At 41.8% G+C, this 17,760-nt stretch overlaps 1 protein-coding gene across 2 annotated transcripts in view; it reads left to right on the forward strand.

Moving 5' to 3' along the window:
• Positions 1-17,760, forward strand: part of scube3 (signal peptide, CUB domain, EGF-like 3) — a 75,067-nt gene that overhangs the window by 31,793 nt on the left and 25,514 nt on the right. For both annotated transcript variants that reach the window (XM_085345633.1, XM_085345634.1), the window contains exons 5-6: positions 10,683-10,832; positions 12,266-12,382. In XM_085345633.1, coding sequence (XP_085201759.1) covers positions 10,683-10,832; positions 12,266-12,382 — 267 coding nt within the window. The remainder of the gene's footprint in view (positions 1-10,682; positions 10,833-12,265; positions 12,383-17,760) is intronic.

The following is a 17,760-nucleotide window of genomic DNA, read 5'->3' on the forward strand; positions in this document are numbered from 1 at the left end:
AACGTTGTATATTACCATATGTGGTGACACCTCATGTTAAATGCAAATTTAAAGTTATTTTTGGATGTTGTTAAGCCTCTTTGTGACACGCGATGATGGTGAATTTGAGGCATTTTTAATCATGAGAAAGGAATCAGTCCTGACAGGTCTCAGTGAAAAAGGGTAAGTCAAAGTCTGAAGGGGGAAGAAGAAGAAGGGATAAATCACTTTTTGCTTTTTACACACCCTTTCAAATTGAGCCAATCTAGTGCTTCGCAGCTTTTTAAGGTATCTGTGGCATGAGTGGCTTACGGGGGGGACTGTGAGCACAGAAAACAATTAAAGGTATAGCCTGGGGCTGACACACCTCTTGTTTATAGAGTGTTCATTCCTGTGGGATGGAGACATGACAGAAGAAGATGAGCCAACCAGCTCTGAGGCTTAGTTACCAAACTCAGGGGCACTGCGGACATACATACATTTATAACACCATAGCTCTGTATCAAACAAAGTAATCCAAATGCTAACAGACTTCGTGCAGTTATAGTAAAACTCACAGCAGTGAGTGTTTTTTTGACCTCCAGACTTTATCTTTGGATAGATTAACACAGGGAGTGCTCACACATTGATTTAGCTGTCAGCCCAACAGCTGGTTTGGATACTGTCGGCTTGGGTCTGCTACCAAAGTAGAGAACTAACTCAACTTGAATATAATCTGTGTTGAGCACCCTGCCCCTGTAAAGGGTGACGCACAATTCGGCTGCATGTAGTTACACAAAACGCATACCTGTATTCCAGGGGTATTTATCCAGCTGTCTGAGAGATTCCTTAGTTCTGCCAAACTGGGCTGGGTCTGTGTTGGATCTTTTCTCTCGTTTCCTATGGTTTGCAACAGCACCTTTTATCCAGAAGGTGCAGACAACACGTCCAGCAGGGTCGGTGACCTCCTCGTCCCTCTTCTGTCTCTTGTGAGACGCCTGCCTTTGCTGGGAGTCATTAGATTGTGCTGTTCCTAATTTCCCCGGATGGTGAAATGAGGATCTTGGAAGTCTGGTTTATGAGCTTAGTCTGGCCTAGTGAACTGTCAGTGTTTACATTTCATAAACGTAGTGTTTTTTGAGTGAGGTGAAAAGCCGGATCATGTGTTTCAAAGGCCTACTACTATATAGATGCAGAAACAGACGTGTGAGCAAGTCCGTTCTTGCCCAGCTCTCTTTTCTTTTGTGCTTATTCTTTCTTTCTTTTGTAAATGCACCTCGTTTCTGTCGATCTCCCCTGTTAATATTAATATAGTCTTTATTGCTTACAGATGAGACCCGTTTGGATCTAGAGATTAAAGCTGCCATAAATCTACAAACTTCCGATAGTGATCAGATAGACGCCTAGTCATTGTTTCATTACTTTTGGAAGACAAAGAGACAGAGCAGCTACTCATCTGCTTATTATTACTGCTCTTATTACAACAGTATGTGTCTGTATGAAAATGCAATTGGTGAGGAAGTGACTTTGCCTTGTTACAGAACAAGAACCCCACAGAATTTCAGCAAATTTCACCGTGCTTGTTTACAGAAAAATTACACACGTTGCTCAGGGGGGAAAAAAATGATTGAGAAAATGAAAGCTGATTTAATCACCCAGCCAAGCCAGTTTAAATGCAACCCTCCATCCATTCAGCCAGCCCTTCTCTTAAAGAGCAAAGCCTGGGGTGCAGTTTGCTCATGAGCTTTATTGTTCTCATTAAAAAGACATCAGCTTTCCATTTCTTCCATTAATGGGTCAGGTGTTCCCTGGGTAACTTCTACCAGTTTTTCCAAGGACAGCACAGACCTGGACACTGCAGTGCCTTTTGCTACCGGTCTGTTTCCCCTGCTGGTAGCGAGCCCTTGTTAGCAGTGAGCCTGTGCCAATTAGGCAGCAGGGGTCTGCCAGCCTCTCAGCTAATGACAAGGCTGCTGCTGGTCTGTCTCTTATTAGACCTGCCCCTGCCCCCTCAGCAGGAATAACTATGACCAAGTGAAGGCTCCATCGTCTAGCTGTAACAGTTCATTTATTCTCTCCAAACATTTCTTCCAGTCAAGAAATAAAGCTTTTCAAAGGCCAGCCAAGGTGCTTAGTGGTTGATAGGAATGCCATTTAGGTCAAGAGGGCTCCACTGCTCTGCGTTTGATTTATTATCTCTTTTATATAGGAGGATGACAGGGACGTATGTGCGTGAGATGGGATCCAGCACATTGGAATTCAGGAATCTCAGTCTCAGTCAACCCACACATCCATAATTTCAGCCTCATACATTTCTGAATATCCGGTATGGCAATTACCTTAAGTGCACACTGATGGTTGGTTATGCAAGTCATGTATAGTGCTTTGAGTATTCAGTATATTTATCTTTAGTTCTGAATACAAAAAACAGGATACACGGGATGTGAAAGTTGACTTATCCACTGGTAGGAAATGATTTAGAAACGGTGCAGCTCAAGAAGCAAGTTGAACCGACACAAGTTAGCAGGGTGATGTAACTTTGAAAGAGAAAATGAGCCTTCTGAATCCAACGTCTTGTCACTGCCAATCAGTGTGATGACATAAATGTGGTTGACTATGCCATGAAAGCTGCAGAGCGGCAACATGGAATTTGAAAGTTCTCAGTAGTCTGATGATTAGGTTCCAGAGTGTCTAAAGCTCATTGCGCCGAAAAATTTGATTACATGAGCCCCGAGGCTTTACTGTCACCTTTCACTGCTGAAGGAGACTGTAATAGACTGTTGCACTTAAGTCTTCAAAGTGTTAAATCAGAAACAGATGAACATGCATTACCTCCAAGCAGAGTTTGCACTCAAGAAGAAAATGTATCATCCAAAAATTATCTTGTAATGGAAAAGCGATCATTTAAAAAAAAGAAAAAAGAAATATGGGCCACGTTTACACATTCCATTTCATGTTCCAACATGATTATCAAATCGGCATTTTCCTATATCCTATTAGAAAGAATAACTGAGCAATTTTTTCTAAAAATGTATCTCACAGTCACCTGATTGGTGATGTTTTTTTGTCTACAGTAGAGCTTTTCTGTCCATGAAATGTTTACTTTGCCAGTGGAAACCTCTTCCTATGTTTACAGCTTCCATTAGCTTCCCGGTTTGGCTTTTTCCCTTTGCGCAGCTAATCTCTCTCTCTCTCACGTTTTCTTTCTCAGATTCAAATAGTTACACAATAATCGTCACACACACATACAGACTTGCATGCACAGGAAGGCAGGTTAATAATTTCCAGTTTTATTCCGATAGAGGCACATCCTGGCATGTCCTTTTTTAACATTTAGATGCAGATTGTGGCATGTTGACTTTAGAAGCACTTATGTGCAGGCTAAAACTGCAACACAATAAGGAGTTTTCTGATAAATTAGCTCACGTTCGTAATATTTATATTATATTCTCAGTTAGTGTTCCTCCAGTTTGAAACGAGGCACAGAGTCCTTGAACCCTGTTTTATTGCTTTTGTGTTTACATAAATGGATAAAATAACCCAAGTTCCTGGACTGTAATATCCATTTATCAGGCTGTTTCACATTTTAATTTCATGAAGTAATGCGCTGATAAAGGGCCAGTTTCCATTGTTCCTGTGATGCGATGCTTCTTATTTAAGATTGCAAAGAGAAATTCTTTATGCATCCATTTGTTTTTGTAAAAGGAAAGTTTGTATGCTTTTAATATATGTTTATGTAACAGTGGTTGTCCCATTGTGCAGAAGCCGACACGGTTCTTTCATCATTGCTCTCGTGGATCTCAGTGGGTCTGCCCGCCTGTCTGTGCATTGGCCGCAGAACTGTTTTTACAAGTGCAAAAGTCGCTGCTTCATTGCTCTGCAGCCCAACCGTATAACCAGGCTCTTTTCCTATTCTAGGGAAGTAGAGCAGAGACTTCGAGCTGCACAGATGAAGACATACGGACACTTGTGTGTGTGTGTGTGTCTTTCTTTCTGTTCCTTCCCTGTTCGTTCCTTTCTCTTCCTCTGCCTCTTTCCTATATTATCTTCCCACATCTTAGCTATTTGTCCAGACTTTCACAGGACCCATGCCCTTCCTCCCTTCCATCCCCACCCTTTAACAAATATACATCAGTGGCTTGAGCTTCAGCAAATGTTGGCTGCCTTGCCACCGAATTCTTTGAACCTCATTTGAGACGGGCATCCTTTTTCCTCGTGGGTTTGTTGAAGGCCATCTCTAAGCTGGCCAGCCCAGCTCGCTGGTGCGGACTGCCAGAGTGCCAGTGGGGTTTTTCCACTAACATTTGGCTATCATGGGCTTAACCAGAGGGCCAGACTAGGCTCTGCAGAGACAGATGCCTTCTGCAGTTGCCTCTTGGTTTGATTTTGGAGAGAATTGGGCTTTGTAATAACATACTGTATCTCATGCCTTTTGTATCTCCGTATCGAAGAAAACCTGCAGCCTGGATGTGCTCTGCTGTGTTGTCTGTTCTGCTGGGAGGGCGCCTGGCTCCTTTGGGACCGCACAGTGAGGTGACCTTGATAGAATGGGGGAGGAGTGAAGGGGAGAGTGGCACATCCACAGCAGGTGCTGCACAACTGTGTGTGACACAGATGGGCCGACACTCTCAAATGTGTGTGCCACATGCATACATTATGCAAATACACCTGTGTGTCAATGCATCCACATACCTTAATAGACGTACGCTTACAGGCTCGCACGCACACGCGGTTTCCTCAATATGTTTTTTCTACAGTAGAAATCGAGATTCTCAAGAGCTTTAATCATATCTAGCACATTCTTGTCTATTTTAGTCTTCTAAAGTCTATAAATGTAACTGTTTTAGGTTATGTTTCTCCTCTTATTTTTTTGTTTTTCATCATGGTAGCTCTCCACGCTTTGTTTTACTCTAGAAACACAATATATTAAGATGTACAACAAGCGCTCAAGCAGTGAGGTATATCAGTCCAGATGTCTGCTATCTTTTTCCATTTTCTGCTTGTTTATGACTTTAGTGGCTCCTCTCTGGAAAAAAGGGAGTGAAATAAGAAGCCTCAACAAGGCCTCTGAGAGCTGCAGAAAATCAGAAAACCCAAACAGTAGCACTTGGATGGACTCGCTGCTCTTAGAGTCAGTGGGGAAGAGTTACTTCCTTGACCGGCTCACTGGCCTGTTGCTCTGTCTGACCATTCTGCGTTGCGGCTCAGCCCAACCCAGTCCGACTCTTTTCCCATTCTCCTTTCCATGCGCTGACATTTTTATCCTCCTATTAAAACTTTTAAGGGCCCATTATCTAAGAGGAAGGAATGTTGCTTTAATAGTGTGGTGGCTCCATCGCTAGGCCCCTTCTTTTCAGTTTGTATCCACCCAACGCTAGCTTGTTGCTTAACGTTCTCCCCAAAAGAGGGGGACCGACTCCCCTCTGATATGTATGACAGCAGCTCAGCACGGACCACGAGCCCTATTTTCACTGCCCTGGGGCACTAAGAGCAGACCATAAACCCTTGGCATGCTTTCCACTACTTCATCTCCATTGTTTCAGTCTCCCCACTACATGGTTCTCAGGTTTAAGAGGGTTTGCAGCGCTGTGGTGAAGAACTTGCGGCCTCCTTCAATCTTTTGTTTGAAGTTCATAGAAGTTGGCACTTTAGTTGGATTTGTTAAGTGTTATTTTTTTCTTCTTCTTTTTTTGGCTTAGTTTCTCATGTTGTGTTAAAACTCATATCCTGCTGTCAATAGTTTATGGTTATTTTCTTCATAGGCTGGTTTTATCTCAAAGGAGCTGCAGGCTCCTACAGAGTCCCTAGCTCCGTTGTGTAACATACAGTCCAGTAAAATTGTTTCTGGCAAGATAGAGATGTTTTAAAAAAATGGTACATAAGTCAAGTTTTGCAATTTATTAAAGAGCCAGTCTGGGTTATAAGAGGGCAGCAGAAATAGCTTGTTCATTTGTAGCTCGCAAGATGTGGAGTTAACTGCACTGTCTAAGCCAGCAAGCCCCAGGCTTAGAAAATGATTTGAGTGCCAGTCAGTCTCTCCACACAGCTATCCATTTAGACTGACCTGTCCAGTGGAGTTTCTATCATCAGTAAATCCTTAGGTACCTTCACTACTCATTGTCCTGAACTGATGGTTTTCAGAAAGGTATCTTTTGGATGTGACCTGCACCTAAAGCTGTGTCCTGCAGGCACTGTGGCTGATCTCACATATTAAGCTGAAGTTCCTCTTATTGACAAACACACAAAACGAGTGAGACTTTATCCTGGAGGATCATGCGGTTTCTGTTCATTTACTTTAGTGTAAGAATACTGGCAATTAACCTCCTAAGACCTGAACTCTTCCATGGGATTCATTTTTAATTTCTCTTTGATATTTGGAACGATGGGACCTGATGAATGTAAAAACATTTTTTTTACTTTTTCTTTATCGGCTTCCTGGAATGAGTGATGAGATTAGGACTGGGATTAGAGCTGTAATGGTTCTATAAAACTGTGTTATAGTCAATATTTAGTATTTAGTATTTATTTATTTATTGTCATTGTCAGAGAACAATGAAATTGCATTTGGGGCTTCCGTACAACCCGTAAATAAAATAATGAAGAAAATAATAAATACCCCTTAAAACCCAAGTGTAAATATTTAACCCAGTGTGACTCCAGTGCAATAAGACAATCCTTAGCAACAACATGAGAACATGACAAGTAAACATGAGAACCTGACAAGTAAGTTCAGTGCTATTAAGAAGTTGGATATGGTTATTGTCCGTGAGAGGGGGGCAGAGAGTTCAGGAGCCTCACAGCCTGTGGATACAGGCTGTTGGCCAGTCTGGATGTTCTGGCCTGTATAGACCTGTACCTTCTCCCTGAGGGCAGCAGGTGGAAAAGGTGGCGCGCAGGGTGATGTTGGTCCCGCAGAATACTGTGCACCCGTCTCAGACAGCGAGTGGGGAAGATATTACTGATCTCTGGCAGACTTATTCCAATAATTCTGCCAGCTTCTTTCACCACCCGCTGGAGTGCTTGCTGATCGGCCTTGGTGCAGCTGGGGAACCACACTAGAAATCCATACGTCAGAACGCTGCTGATGGCACAGTTGTAGAAGTTCAACATCAGAGATCTGGGAATGTGTGCGCTCCGCAGTCTCCTCAGGTAGTAGAGGCGCTGTTGGGCCTTCCGTACAACTGAGGTGATATGGTTGCCCCAGGACAGGTCCTCGGTCACAGTTACCCCCAATATATACTTTTTTTATGGCCATGGTTAGAGCCTTAATTTATATATATATTTATGTATTTTCTTAACTTTGATTGTAGCTCACTCATATGAATAAAATAAACCTCAGAAGTTTGATTGAATTCCAGTTAAACAATTTTTAAGCATGGCAGCTTTCACCAGACATGAACAACTGACTACTCCAGGTAGATTATAATACCATATATATCTTCTAAAGCTATATTTACAAATGTGCATTCAGTGATTGTTTTAGAGCTATCCCACCCCTGAATATGATCCGACATAATGCCATTATTATTATTATTATTATTATTATTATTATTATTATATTCTGCTAATCATAGATCAGAATAAGTTCACATGTTCAGAAAAAAAGGGGATGTCACAGGGGAAAAAAGGCTCTCTTTGTACACAAGCAACCTTGTGGCAACGGTGGCACGGTGGTTAGCACTGTTGCCGCACAGCAAGAAGGTCCTGAGTTCAATTCCACCATCAGGCCGGGGTCTTTCTGTGTGGAGTTTGCATGTTCTCCGTGTGTTTGCGTGGGTTCCCTCCTGGTACTCCGGCTTCCTCCCACCGTCCAAAGAAATGAATTAATAATTAGATGTTGGATATGCCTTCTTTTTATAGAGAGTATATTTCCTCTAAATCCCTCGCTATCCCTTCAACATCTGCTGTTGCTCCTAATGCGTTATTTCTAGTAATGAACTAAACCAGTGGTCCCCAACCCCCGGGCCTCGGACTGGTACCGGTCCGTGAGTCGTTTGGTACTGGGCCGCGAGAGTTGATGCTCAGGTGTGAAATGTATAGTTTTCAGGGTTTTTATCGGTTTTCAGCGTTATTTAGTTATCGTTTTTATCGTTTACTCGGTTTTCCTTGGTCTTTTCACGTGTGTTATGAATAAATTTTCTTTTTTTCGGTACCGGTACTAGTTTTATTTTGTTGTATTTATCCGCGACACCTTAAAGGCCGATCCATGAAAATATTGTCGGGCATAAACCGGTCCGTGGCGCAAAAAAGGTTGGGGACCGCTGAACTAAACGTTTGGTATTGAGGTCACAAATTGTTGTAATAGAAAAAACTAGGGTTATTTCATTTTCTTTAATTTCTGTGTTTTCTTTTCTTGCACAAAGGGAAGAAAATACCTATCCTGAAATATTTCCTTTTTGAAAATGCCTATCCTGTTTGAGCTTGGGTGAAAAACCATCACATCTTGAGTGTCTCCTGCTCTGTTCCAAGACTTTAGACTCTATTTCCTGTCCAGTTTTCTGCCTATAAAGTGTCCTGTGATAGTTTTTATTACTTTCTACATATAGAGTAATGTTTTATGGCTCAGCACATTGTGTTAGTGGATGATGGCATGTGTGTTTCTTTTTTTTTAAGTCGTATTATTTCTCTTCTTTGCTTTCCTGTCCAACTCCATATAAAAGCATGTTTTTCTTTCTGCTTCCCATCATTTAGTAATGATAAAAACTGGAGGCTTTTGGCAGCAAGTTAGAAGAAAGTGCACATGGTGGATGATAGGTGAGACTAGCCTGGAGAAAAGGGCCATTGTGTCAACACTTTGCCTTTTATTGGTCCTCAGAGAGTCGAAGGCCTAGGTTCTGGCCCCAACCTGACATGTTATTGATGGATGGGTCTGTAGCATTGGGGTAGAGGGGCTGCATAAAAATGAAGGGAGAGTGAAGTGAGGTTTGGGATTCATAATACAACCTTAGTAAATAATCTTTGGTCCATTTGGGAGTAGCTGGAAATTCAATCCTTTGTTAAGTTCAGAGCGGTATGTTTCTTGCTCTGGCCTCAGATAGACGCAGTCAAGAAAGGGGACCATTGAATTCCATATCCTACTTAAATATCCACATGACTCACGGGGAAATTTGCAGTGCTTTAAAGCAGCTGCTCTATTGATGCTCATTCATGTTCACTTCGCTCAGCCGTGCCCTTTTTCCTTTTGGCTCAGTGTTTGTTTAGCGCCGAGTCTTTGTGCTCCCGGGAAAGCTGTTGTTGCAGTTGGTGTCTAATAGTTCACCCTGTCTGCCAGAACATCAACAGCTCAGACAGGAAAGTCTGAGAGGATTGCATGACCTTGTGACACTTGTTGACAGACTTAAAGTGATGGACAGTATTTAACAAGGGGGTCAGAATTGTCTATCACATTCACGTTGTCAGCTCCTTGAAGCAAAGAGAGACTCGGAATGGATTCCTGACAACAGCCATGAGTGGAAATGTATAAAATAAGAGGGTACTTCTTTTTGGCAAAACATCTGGAAAACAAAAGGGCATAATCAGGGGAGGTTATTGTGGCAGACAAATGGGTAGTTAGGGACAGAATAATGTAAAAACTTGTTCTGTCAAACTGAGATTGCCTTCTCTTTATAACCCCTGAGGCAGGAACAAGGAGTTTACTATATGACAGCATATAGCTGGCAAGACAACTGAGTCTCTACATTTCCAGTGTTCAGGAAGAGTGCACAAGGTTATATGTTCTTTACTAGCTGTTGACACTTACATGCACATATGCAAATGCATCAATATATAGCAAAAAGTTGGCTAATTAAAAAAGTTAGACCTCCAAACACCCTTCAGCATGACAGCAGATTTAATGAGACATTAATGGAGATGTCTTTTGCTCACTGCCTCCCTGTACCCCAGGAAAGGAAAGGGAAAGGAAAGGAAAGGATGGAGATCTGTTTGGTTTTTAATGAGCCTGAGAGCTGAGGTTTGTCACTGCATCTGTAGTGGAGGAAAGGTTTCACAACGAATAAGTCGAATATCAGTCGTATTCTGCAAAGATGTCAGCTTTATGCAGAGAGCACTGCACCATTTGTGTTATAATTTATGACACGAGGGATGGAAATGTATGCTGGGTGTCTGTTGTGCCCGTTCATCAACCATTTATACATCACACTGAAATGACGCATCATTGTGTGTCATGTTAAGTAAAGCTTTAAATGATGAAAGGCACTTTTTTCAGTGTCTTTTATTTTGTGTTGTATGTGGGGTTTTGTCGTGCTCTTACTGAAGTGCTTCAACCTTGATGACTCATGAAAATGTGCACTGACACCCCTCCTTTAGCGCAATCCCTTTTGATCTCAGTCTCAACAGGGAGAATTTAACCAAGAAGGGTTTTTCATTGTGTTCTTTTCTTTATGGGGGATTACCTCAATTAAAATTACAGGTCTACGGGATCAGCTCCTGCTGGGAGTTTTATCCTTTCTGCAGGCAGCCTCCTTTTTATAGCCTGCATGTTCCAACAAGGGCCTGAGTCTTTGTAAAGGGGTAACTGGGCATATCAGTAACCACCAGTAGGCACATGAGGCACTGAAGGGTAGAATGTGTGCAAGGCATCTGAGCAAGGCTTTTCCACCCCACTTATGTCTTCTGTGTTTTCTAATTAAAAGTCAAATTCTTAGTTTAGTCAGTGATCTCTGGCTTTAGAAAAATTGTCTGTTGGGCAGTTGCGATTAAAATTCTGTCTAAAACTTCCTTCGTAGTGCAACCAGATGGCACAAAAAACGAGGGACCCACCTGTATGGACAAGAATCATGGGTGTGCACACATCTGCAGGGAAACGCAGAAGGGTGGCATCTCCTGCGAGTGTCGACCGGGATTCCAGCTCACACGTAACATGAAGGACTGCAAGCGTAAGTCGTCTCAACCTGAAGCATTTTTAGTTACTCCCTCTATTAAAGACAGACACACACACACACACACACACACACACACACACACACACACACACACACAGGGAAACACGTCAGAAGGATGGTTTATAGGTTCCTCATGAAAAGGTGATTGGGTTGGAAACTAGCCGATTATGGATAATTGCACTCATTCCACAAATGCCTTCCATCACATTTGAAGTTGGCAACTGACATTTATGTTGCATTACCAAGCCGTGACTAATCTTCGGAATAGTCCTTGTAAAGAAAAACATGTTTATCAGATGAGTAGCAATCATTTACACAACCGGGGCAAGCATGTGGAGGTTACTCGAAGGGGACTGCTCTGACGGACAGTGCACACTTCCTGTTGCTGTGCAACCGAGATCATCCTGTCAGAGCTGGGGCCAGGGCTGATGGGGGATTTGTCTGTGTTTGGATAAGGATTGGAGAAGTGTTATTCTATAGTTTTTCTGTGACAGCCCAGGAAAAGGGCAAAAGGCGCAGGGATGGTAGGGTGCAGACAGGATGGCGGTAGAAGCCTAGGCTCGCTCGTGCTCTTTTTCACTCTGTCATCACAGGTGTGTTAAAAGTGCCAAACTTAACGCTCCCCTCGCCTGAACGCAGAAACTTGGACCGGAAATTTTACTTAGTACTTATGAAATGTCATTACGTGTATAGTGTTTTAATGACTTTAAAGCTTTTGCATATTTTGTAGAATGAATGAAAAGGATTAAAGCTCAGCTGCTTGCTCGTTGAGTGTTGGTGAGTTTAAAAACGTGACCTCGCCAACTCCAACCTTCAGTGTAGTCAGGAGGATAAAAAGATTAAGTGGGAGATATAAATTAATTAACCAAGAGGAGTTTATTTAATTAACATGGATTCAGAACCTGAGGTGGGGAATATGGAAATCCATACACGCTCTACCTAGTATTATGCTGCACAGATTTTGACCTTAATCTAAGTCCAGGTGTAAATAGCACTGAATAAACAAAGACGATGCTGTTGGATGTCTAGAGGTTGCATTAGTTTTCAGAGCTCTTATTGCGCTGTTAGCGTCTTATTGTACAATTTCTGAGGTTAAACGATAATCATGGTAGCTCCAAGCGCCATTCTTGCCTCTGTAATCATTTCAGTTTTCAGCTCACCTCGAGAAACTCCATCGGAAACATTACTCTGTGCACATTTTAAAGAGGGCTAAACTGAGCCTGCAGTGTTTACGTCACAGAGCATATGGCCCAGAGAAAGAGTGTGTGTTAGATTGTCCCATCTAAATGTGCATATTTTGTTTTCGTGTCATGCCATCTCTCCCCCTCTGTTTCCTCTCTCCTCTCCACACTGACTTTCAAATGAATAACTTAGACTGTGCGTAATCCTCAAAGTACCATTTGTGTTAACTACGTGTCCTTTCCCAGTGACGTGCAACTACGGTAATGGGGGTTGCCAGCACATCTGTGAGGAGACTGACCAGGGCCCCAAGTGTTCTTGCCACATGAAGTTTGTCCTGCACAGCGATGGAAAGACTTGTGTAGGTGAGTCATCTCACCCCAATGCAGCTACCAAGGGGAAGAAATAATAGTTTTTGAATGAGAAAATGTGAAATTACAAATGATTAGCTTGGCACCCAATTTCCCACAGCAAATTTAATTAACGTTTGAAATGAGTTTTATGTGATAAAATGCAAGTTGAGAAACAGGCCTCGTTAAAATAACTGTATCCCTGAGCCTTTCTCTTGATCTGTGACATGCAAGGACAAAAGGCTACCACCCACTGTGCTTTTCCCTCTCCTACTGCTGCTCCAGTAACCTCTCAGCCCCTGCATCTGCCTTGGCTTCTCCTCTTCCTTTTTACTGGACACTGTGCCTTTTCCTCTGTTTTTCTCAGCCATGTCAGACACACACCTTCTATTAGCCCTTGGGTCATTTCCTCCACTGCTTCCCATTGGGGATTAACTCAAACGCCTGACCTAACCTTCCACTGGCATTTATCAGTGTTTGCCTCAGTTGACTTATGTTGAGTAAAAATCATTCAGCTACTCAGGCATATTGAGCTGTTGTGAAGGGCAGTTTTAAATCAGATGGGAGCTGTGAGTTGCAGAAGAGTCGAAGCGCAGGTCTATGTAAACATGTATCTAGCCTAGCCATGCAGAAATGCACAGATTTTTCATCAGCAACCATGGAACATTAAAAACTTGTTCAGGTGTAAATCTGAGACTGACTGCTGCTGCAGAGAGACCTTTTATTTTATCCACCTATTTAACCAGAGTGTCATTAATAGTTTCTGTTTACACTACAAACCCATTTAGGACAAATTTTTGTAATTGGAGCCTAAGTAATTTGGATGAGGCGTATTCCTATGAAGAAAAGCATGTTTAGGTTCGCCTGCAGAGCAGACTGGTGAGGCGATTGCTCGGTTTCGGTGGCTGCTAAGTCTGAGAGCCTGGTTTGGGTAGTGGCTGATCATTTCAGTGTTTCTGGATCTCCTTTAATACCGCAGCCCTGATGAGAGCCAGACCTGTGTCAAGGTCTGGTCAGCCAACCTGTCATTATTGCTGTACTGTCCTAGGCCAAGAGGATGCCACAAAGTCGTCCGCAACAAAATTATACGTCTTTACCAGTCTTATTCAAGGCAGAAAGAAATTTACATTTGGTTTGCCAGATTAGGAAGCAGTCAGCCAGTTAAAATCTCTGATTTCCCCCCACAGACTCTGGAGTTACAGTGGTGGAGAGAGGGCACAGGGGCGCTTCTTTTGACAAACTCCATAATAGAGAATAAAACCTCAATAAAACAAACACTCTGCATCGTGAACCACAGGCGAGAGAGTGATTGACAAGAAGGTTGGAAGCTATTCAATGAGGCACTGCTGCTATGCACTATAAGTAACTCTGTGGGGGTTTCTAAGACAATGAAAGATTCATAAATAAATTGAATAATACAATAACTTTATCCCTCCAGTGAAAACAAAACGCAATAAATACAGCTCTGCTTTTAAACAGAATTTTCAAAGAAAATTTTTTTCAGTGTATAAAAGCAAAAAATCTGCCTTTGAGCCAGTGGATCAATTTAAATTCTAAATTAATATTACAATATTGTATTGTTTTTAACATCATTGTTCTTAAAGTCAGAAAAAAGGGCCCACTGGGTTTATTGTGTTTTTCCATGTCTGCATGACATGCAGCGATAATACCCTTTCAGCCAACGCATTCAGCAATAGTAAATGATTTATAGACCGTAGAGGGTATCCATAGAAACAGCACAACGTGAAAATACACGCCTGTTTAGCCTCACTATTGATTGATTTAGTCTCCTCATACTTCATCCAAAAGCAACAGCAAAGTAAATTATTGCAAAGCAGCTTTTGCCTTGTCAGTGGCTTTGTTGTTAGGCAGGTGGGCTCTTTCAGTATGCTTTACCTTCACTCTTTAGTCTATTTTCCCGGGTGTTTCATACGAGTTCTGCACATTTTCATTCATTTTTGTGATGAATCTCCCTCCCTGTGCTTAGTGATGCATTTTGTAATAATGCACCATATGCCTTTCTATTTGGAAGTGTTTGTTCTTTATCCCTCTGTTCTCACCTCTGATGATGCTCTAGCTGAAAATGTTTGTATCAGGAAGGCTGACGGGTGGCACACATCCCCTCTCACTCACACATACACTAACACACGCTCCTTAAAGTCAGATTTTTCACAACAGTTCTAGAAAACCCGTTTTCTTCACGGTCTTTGTATCAAGTGAAGTCCAGGTATCGGAAAGGAGCGGCCATCATGTGGAAGCATTCATGATGTTAGCACAGCAAATCATAAACATCCACAAATCGCAGTCAGATGCAGACATGCTCAGGAGTTCAATCATCTGAAGAGTTGTCCACACTACGTAAGACACACGCACGCACACAAAGAGAGTTGAGAGATGCATTTTATAATACAAAGTGAAAGCTATACAAACAACCACACAAACATACAGTACATATCCTGCATGCATGCATCACATGCATGTAAACACATGCAGTATTCAGGCACATGCCCATAACATAAACACATTGCTCTCATTTCGGGTGGTCTGCGGTGTATTCAGACGTGTCTCGCTGTGCCCTGTCCTCTGTGCGCTGAGAATTACTGTTTCTGGATGCTGCATGTTGGGATTGGGACACATTGGTGGAACCATGGCTCTAGGTGTGAAGTCTGCATGCTTTACAGTGTTACAGTTTGACTTGTGCATCTAACATCTACTTCTTCATCTGGCACCTTAAAAGGGCTGTGGACTCTAGAGTGACCAATTCAGAGAATACCTGCTTTAATTACAGGGGTGTGCGTGAGTGATTTAAAATAATTCATGCAGGGATAAGAGTCAAAAATCTTCCTGCAATTTTAGTCTCAGACAGCCATTTTCTATTCGGCAATGTGCACCCAGTCCTCCACCCTAGCTATATCATGGGTGAGTGTGCATGGACTGCATACTAAAATGTGTGCCTGTAGTTGAGTGTGAAGTTGAAGCTAAATATACACTCAGACGACTGTAGAAATGGCATTCGCTGAGCAAGTTTTGCTGGAGCAGTTTGTTGAAGTAAAAGCCAGTCAATTAAAAGTCATAATTTGACATAAATTACAGAGGAGATGAAAACAAAAGGACAGTAATGCTTTCTGAAATTATTTTTATTGGCACCACATAAATTAAATGGCTAGGCCACTGACAGTGTTTAGAGACTTGACTTAACAGCCTAACAACATTAATTCTGAAATGATCTGACCATAAAAGACCCTATAAAGTGCAGAAATGAATCTGGCTGTCCCTGACTTTCAGCTTGCGGCACTAACCACCACTCGCTGTCTGTCTGTCAAGGCTCACAGTGCTCATACTAACTAGCAAAAGCCTCATCTCACACACAAACGATCCTGCTGCCTTTTCTTTGCGCTATGTGGAATATGTATTTGCATGAGTGCATGTTGCAAGGTAACACTTTTGCCTTGAAATGTCACCCTTTAATTTAGAGCAAGAACTTTCATTATCAGTTTGTTGACAGGATTTGGAAATGATTAATCTGTTTGTTCATTTGTTACCAGCGAGCGCCTGTTTTCTTTTGCAACAGCATAATGTCATTCTCTAATGTCATTATCACCTTCCAGCATAAATGAACATTAATGATTTGTTTAATGCAAGAGAGGCAGTCCCTTATCATCCATGCAATCCACCTTATTCCCTACTCCATGATGCTTTTCATTAATTCTCGTTATTCATTTCACTGAACTGGTTTCTGTATGAGTTGGTGAGTGTTCTGAAGCCTTCTGGAAATATATAACGTGTGAGCACAACCTGTCACTCGGTAAATGGGATAATGTGAACATACCTCAGCCTCCTACTACCCAGCGATAGTTGGATGACCTGAAAAAGTGGCCTTGTAGCATTTTTCTGACATGCTGCGGAGATCAGAAACAAGTTGTGCCGTTTGTGGCTGTGCCAACTATCAGGCTAAGCTCAATGTGTGCTGAGGCAACAGTGTGTCAAACCTGAAAAATGAAAAGCATTTATTCAGTAACGGTTTTCATGACCTACGTTTAAAAAAATAAAAATAAAAAATAAAAAAAATAAAAAAATAAATACCAAAACATCCAGCTCTCAGTTGACTTTTCCACTGTGTCTGCTTTCAAATACACAAGATTGTGTTCCATGCCATTAATAAAATATGCCCATCTTTATCAAGGTAAAAACAATCCCCTCCATTAACTGTGCAGCAGGAGAATGGTGGTAAAGGCCATGTCTTCAGGGTGTTCCCCTCCCCCATCCCTCTGTAAAAGAAGAAATAAAGAAAGAAACAAACACATTTCCCATTAAAGGTGTTAGGCTGTCTTCACACAGTATTTATTTTCCAGTAAGAATGGATTGGGAAACAGAGTTACCATGATGCTGGGAATAAGGTGCAGAGCATCAAATTAGTTCTCATTTTGCATAGCCAGCTCACTGCTGCTGGCAACTCGTCAAATAATGATGATTTTTCAGGACCCATTTTGGTCACATTTTAAAGGGCATAAATTGAAGCCAGTGACAAAGTGCCATAAGTCTACTGTTTCTAATCACCAGCAGGGGGCGACTCATTTGATTGCAGAAATGTCCAAATAAATAAACATCATCCTTGTCAAAATTCATTTATGACCTGAGTAGAGTTTTTCCTGATGAGTTTATGGTGATGGAGACTGAAATGCCCAAGCGGAGTCTTCCAAAGCAGAACGGATACTTCAGTCTGGATACATCCATCATTTATATACAGTCTATGGGCCATTTTGTTTTTTTTAAATAAATTTGTTATAATTTGATTTGATTTATTTTCCCCCTGTAGCTTCTTGGCAATGATAGGGCAATAAACTTGGCTTATGGGTTAGGGTTAACTAACCAAGGTTAGGAAAAGATGATGGTTGGTGATTAAAGGTTAAAATACAGTGTTTTGCAAAATTGCCAAAAGTTCAAAGGCAAACTTTTCCTGTCTGCAAAAAGCATCTCTGCTTCTTGGTTACATCAGTTTTTCATTCTGCGACAGTAACAATGCCAACAGAGCACATTTGCCTACAGTTTAATGGCGTCTACTTCAGACCAGTTTCAGACAAGACAGTGTTTTTGTCTGGCCACTCATCAGATTTTGCAATTATAGTCATAAAATATATATTTTTTTGTGTGACTGAGAGACACAACAGACTAGGTACTGTTCCGTGATCAGTCATGCTTGCAGTTTTTCCACAACATTTGTGATGTCATTAGGGAGCAGGGCATATGCTTGCTATTTTGGGGGAAGGAATGTAAAAAAATAAAAAGTGACGTTAATGACACTGGCTTGTCTATGGTGTTACACCATTTGGCAGTTCCACTTTGCTACACCACCAACCTAATTCCTCTTTTGCTTCATTATATTTAGTTTTTCA

Source organism: Diplotaxodon limnothrissa, linkage group LG20, assembly GCF_057381915.1.
Source record: "Diplotaxodon limnothrissa isolate DT_005_m linkage group LG20, D_limnothrissa_male_GT1.1, whole genome shotgun sequence".
NCBI lineage: Eukaryota > Metazoa > Chordata > Actinopteri > Cichliformes > Cichlidae > Diplotaxodon > Diplotaxodon limnothrissa.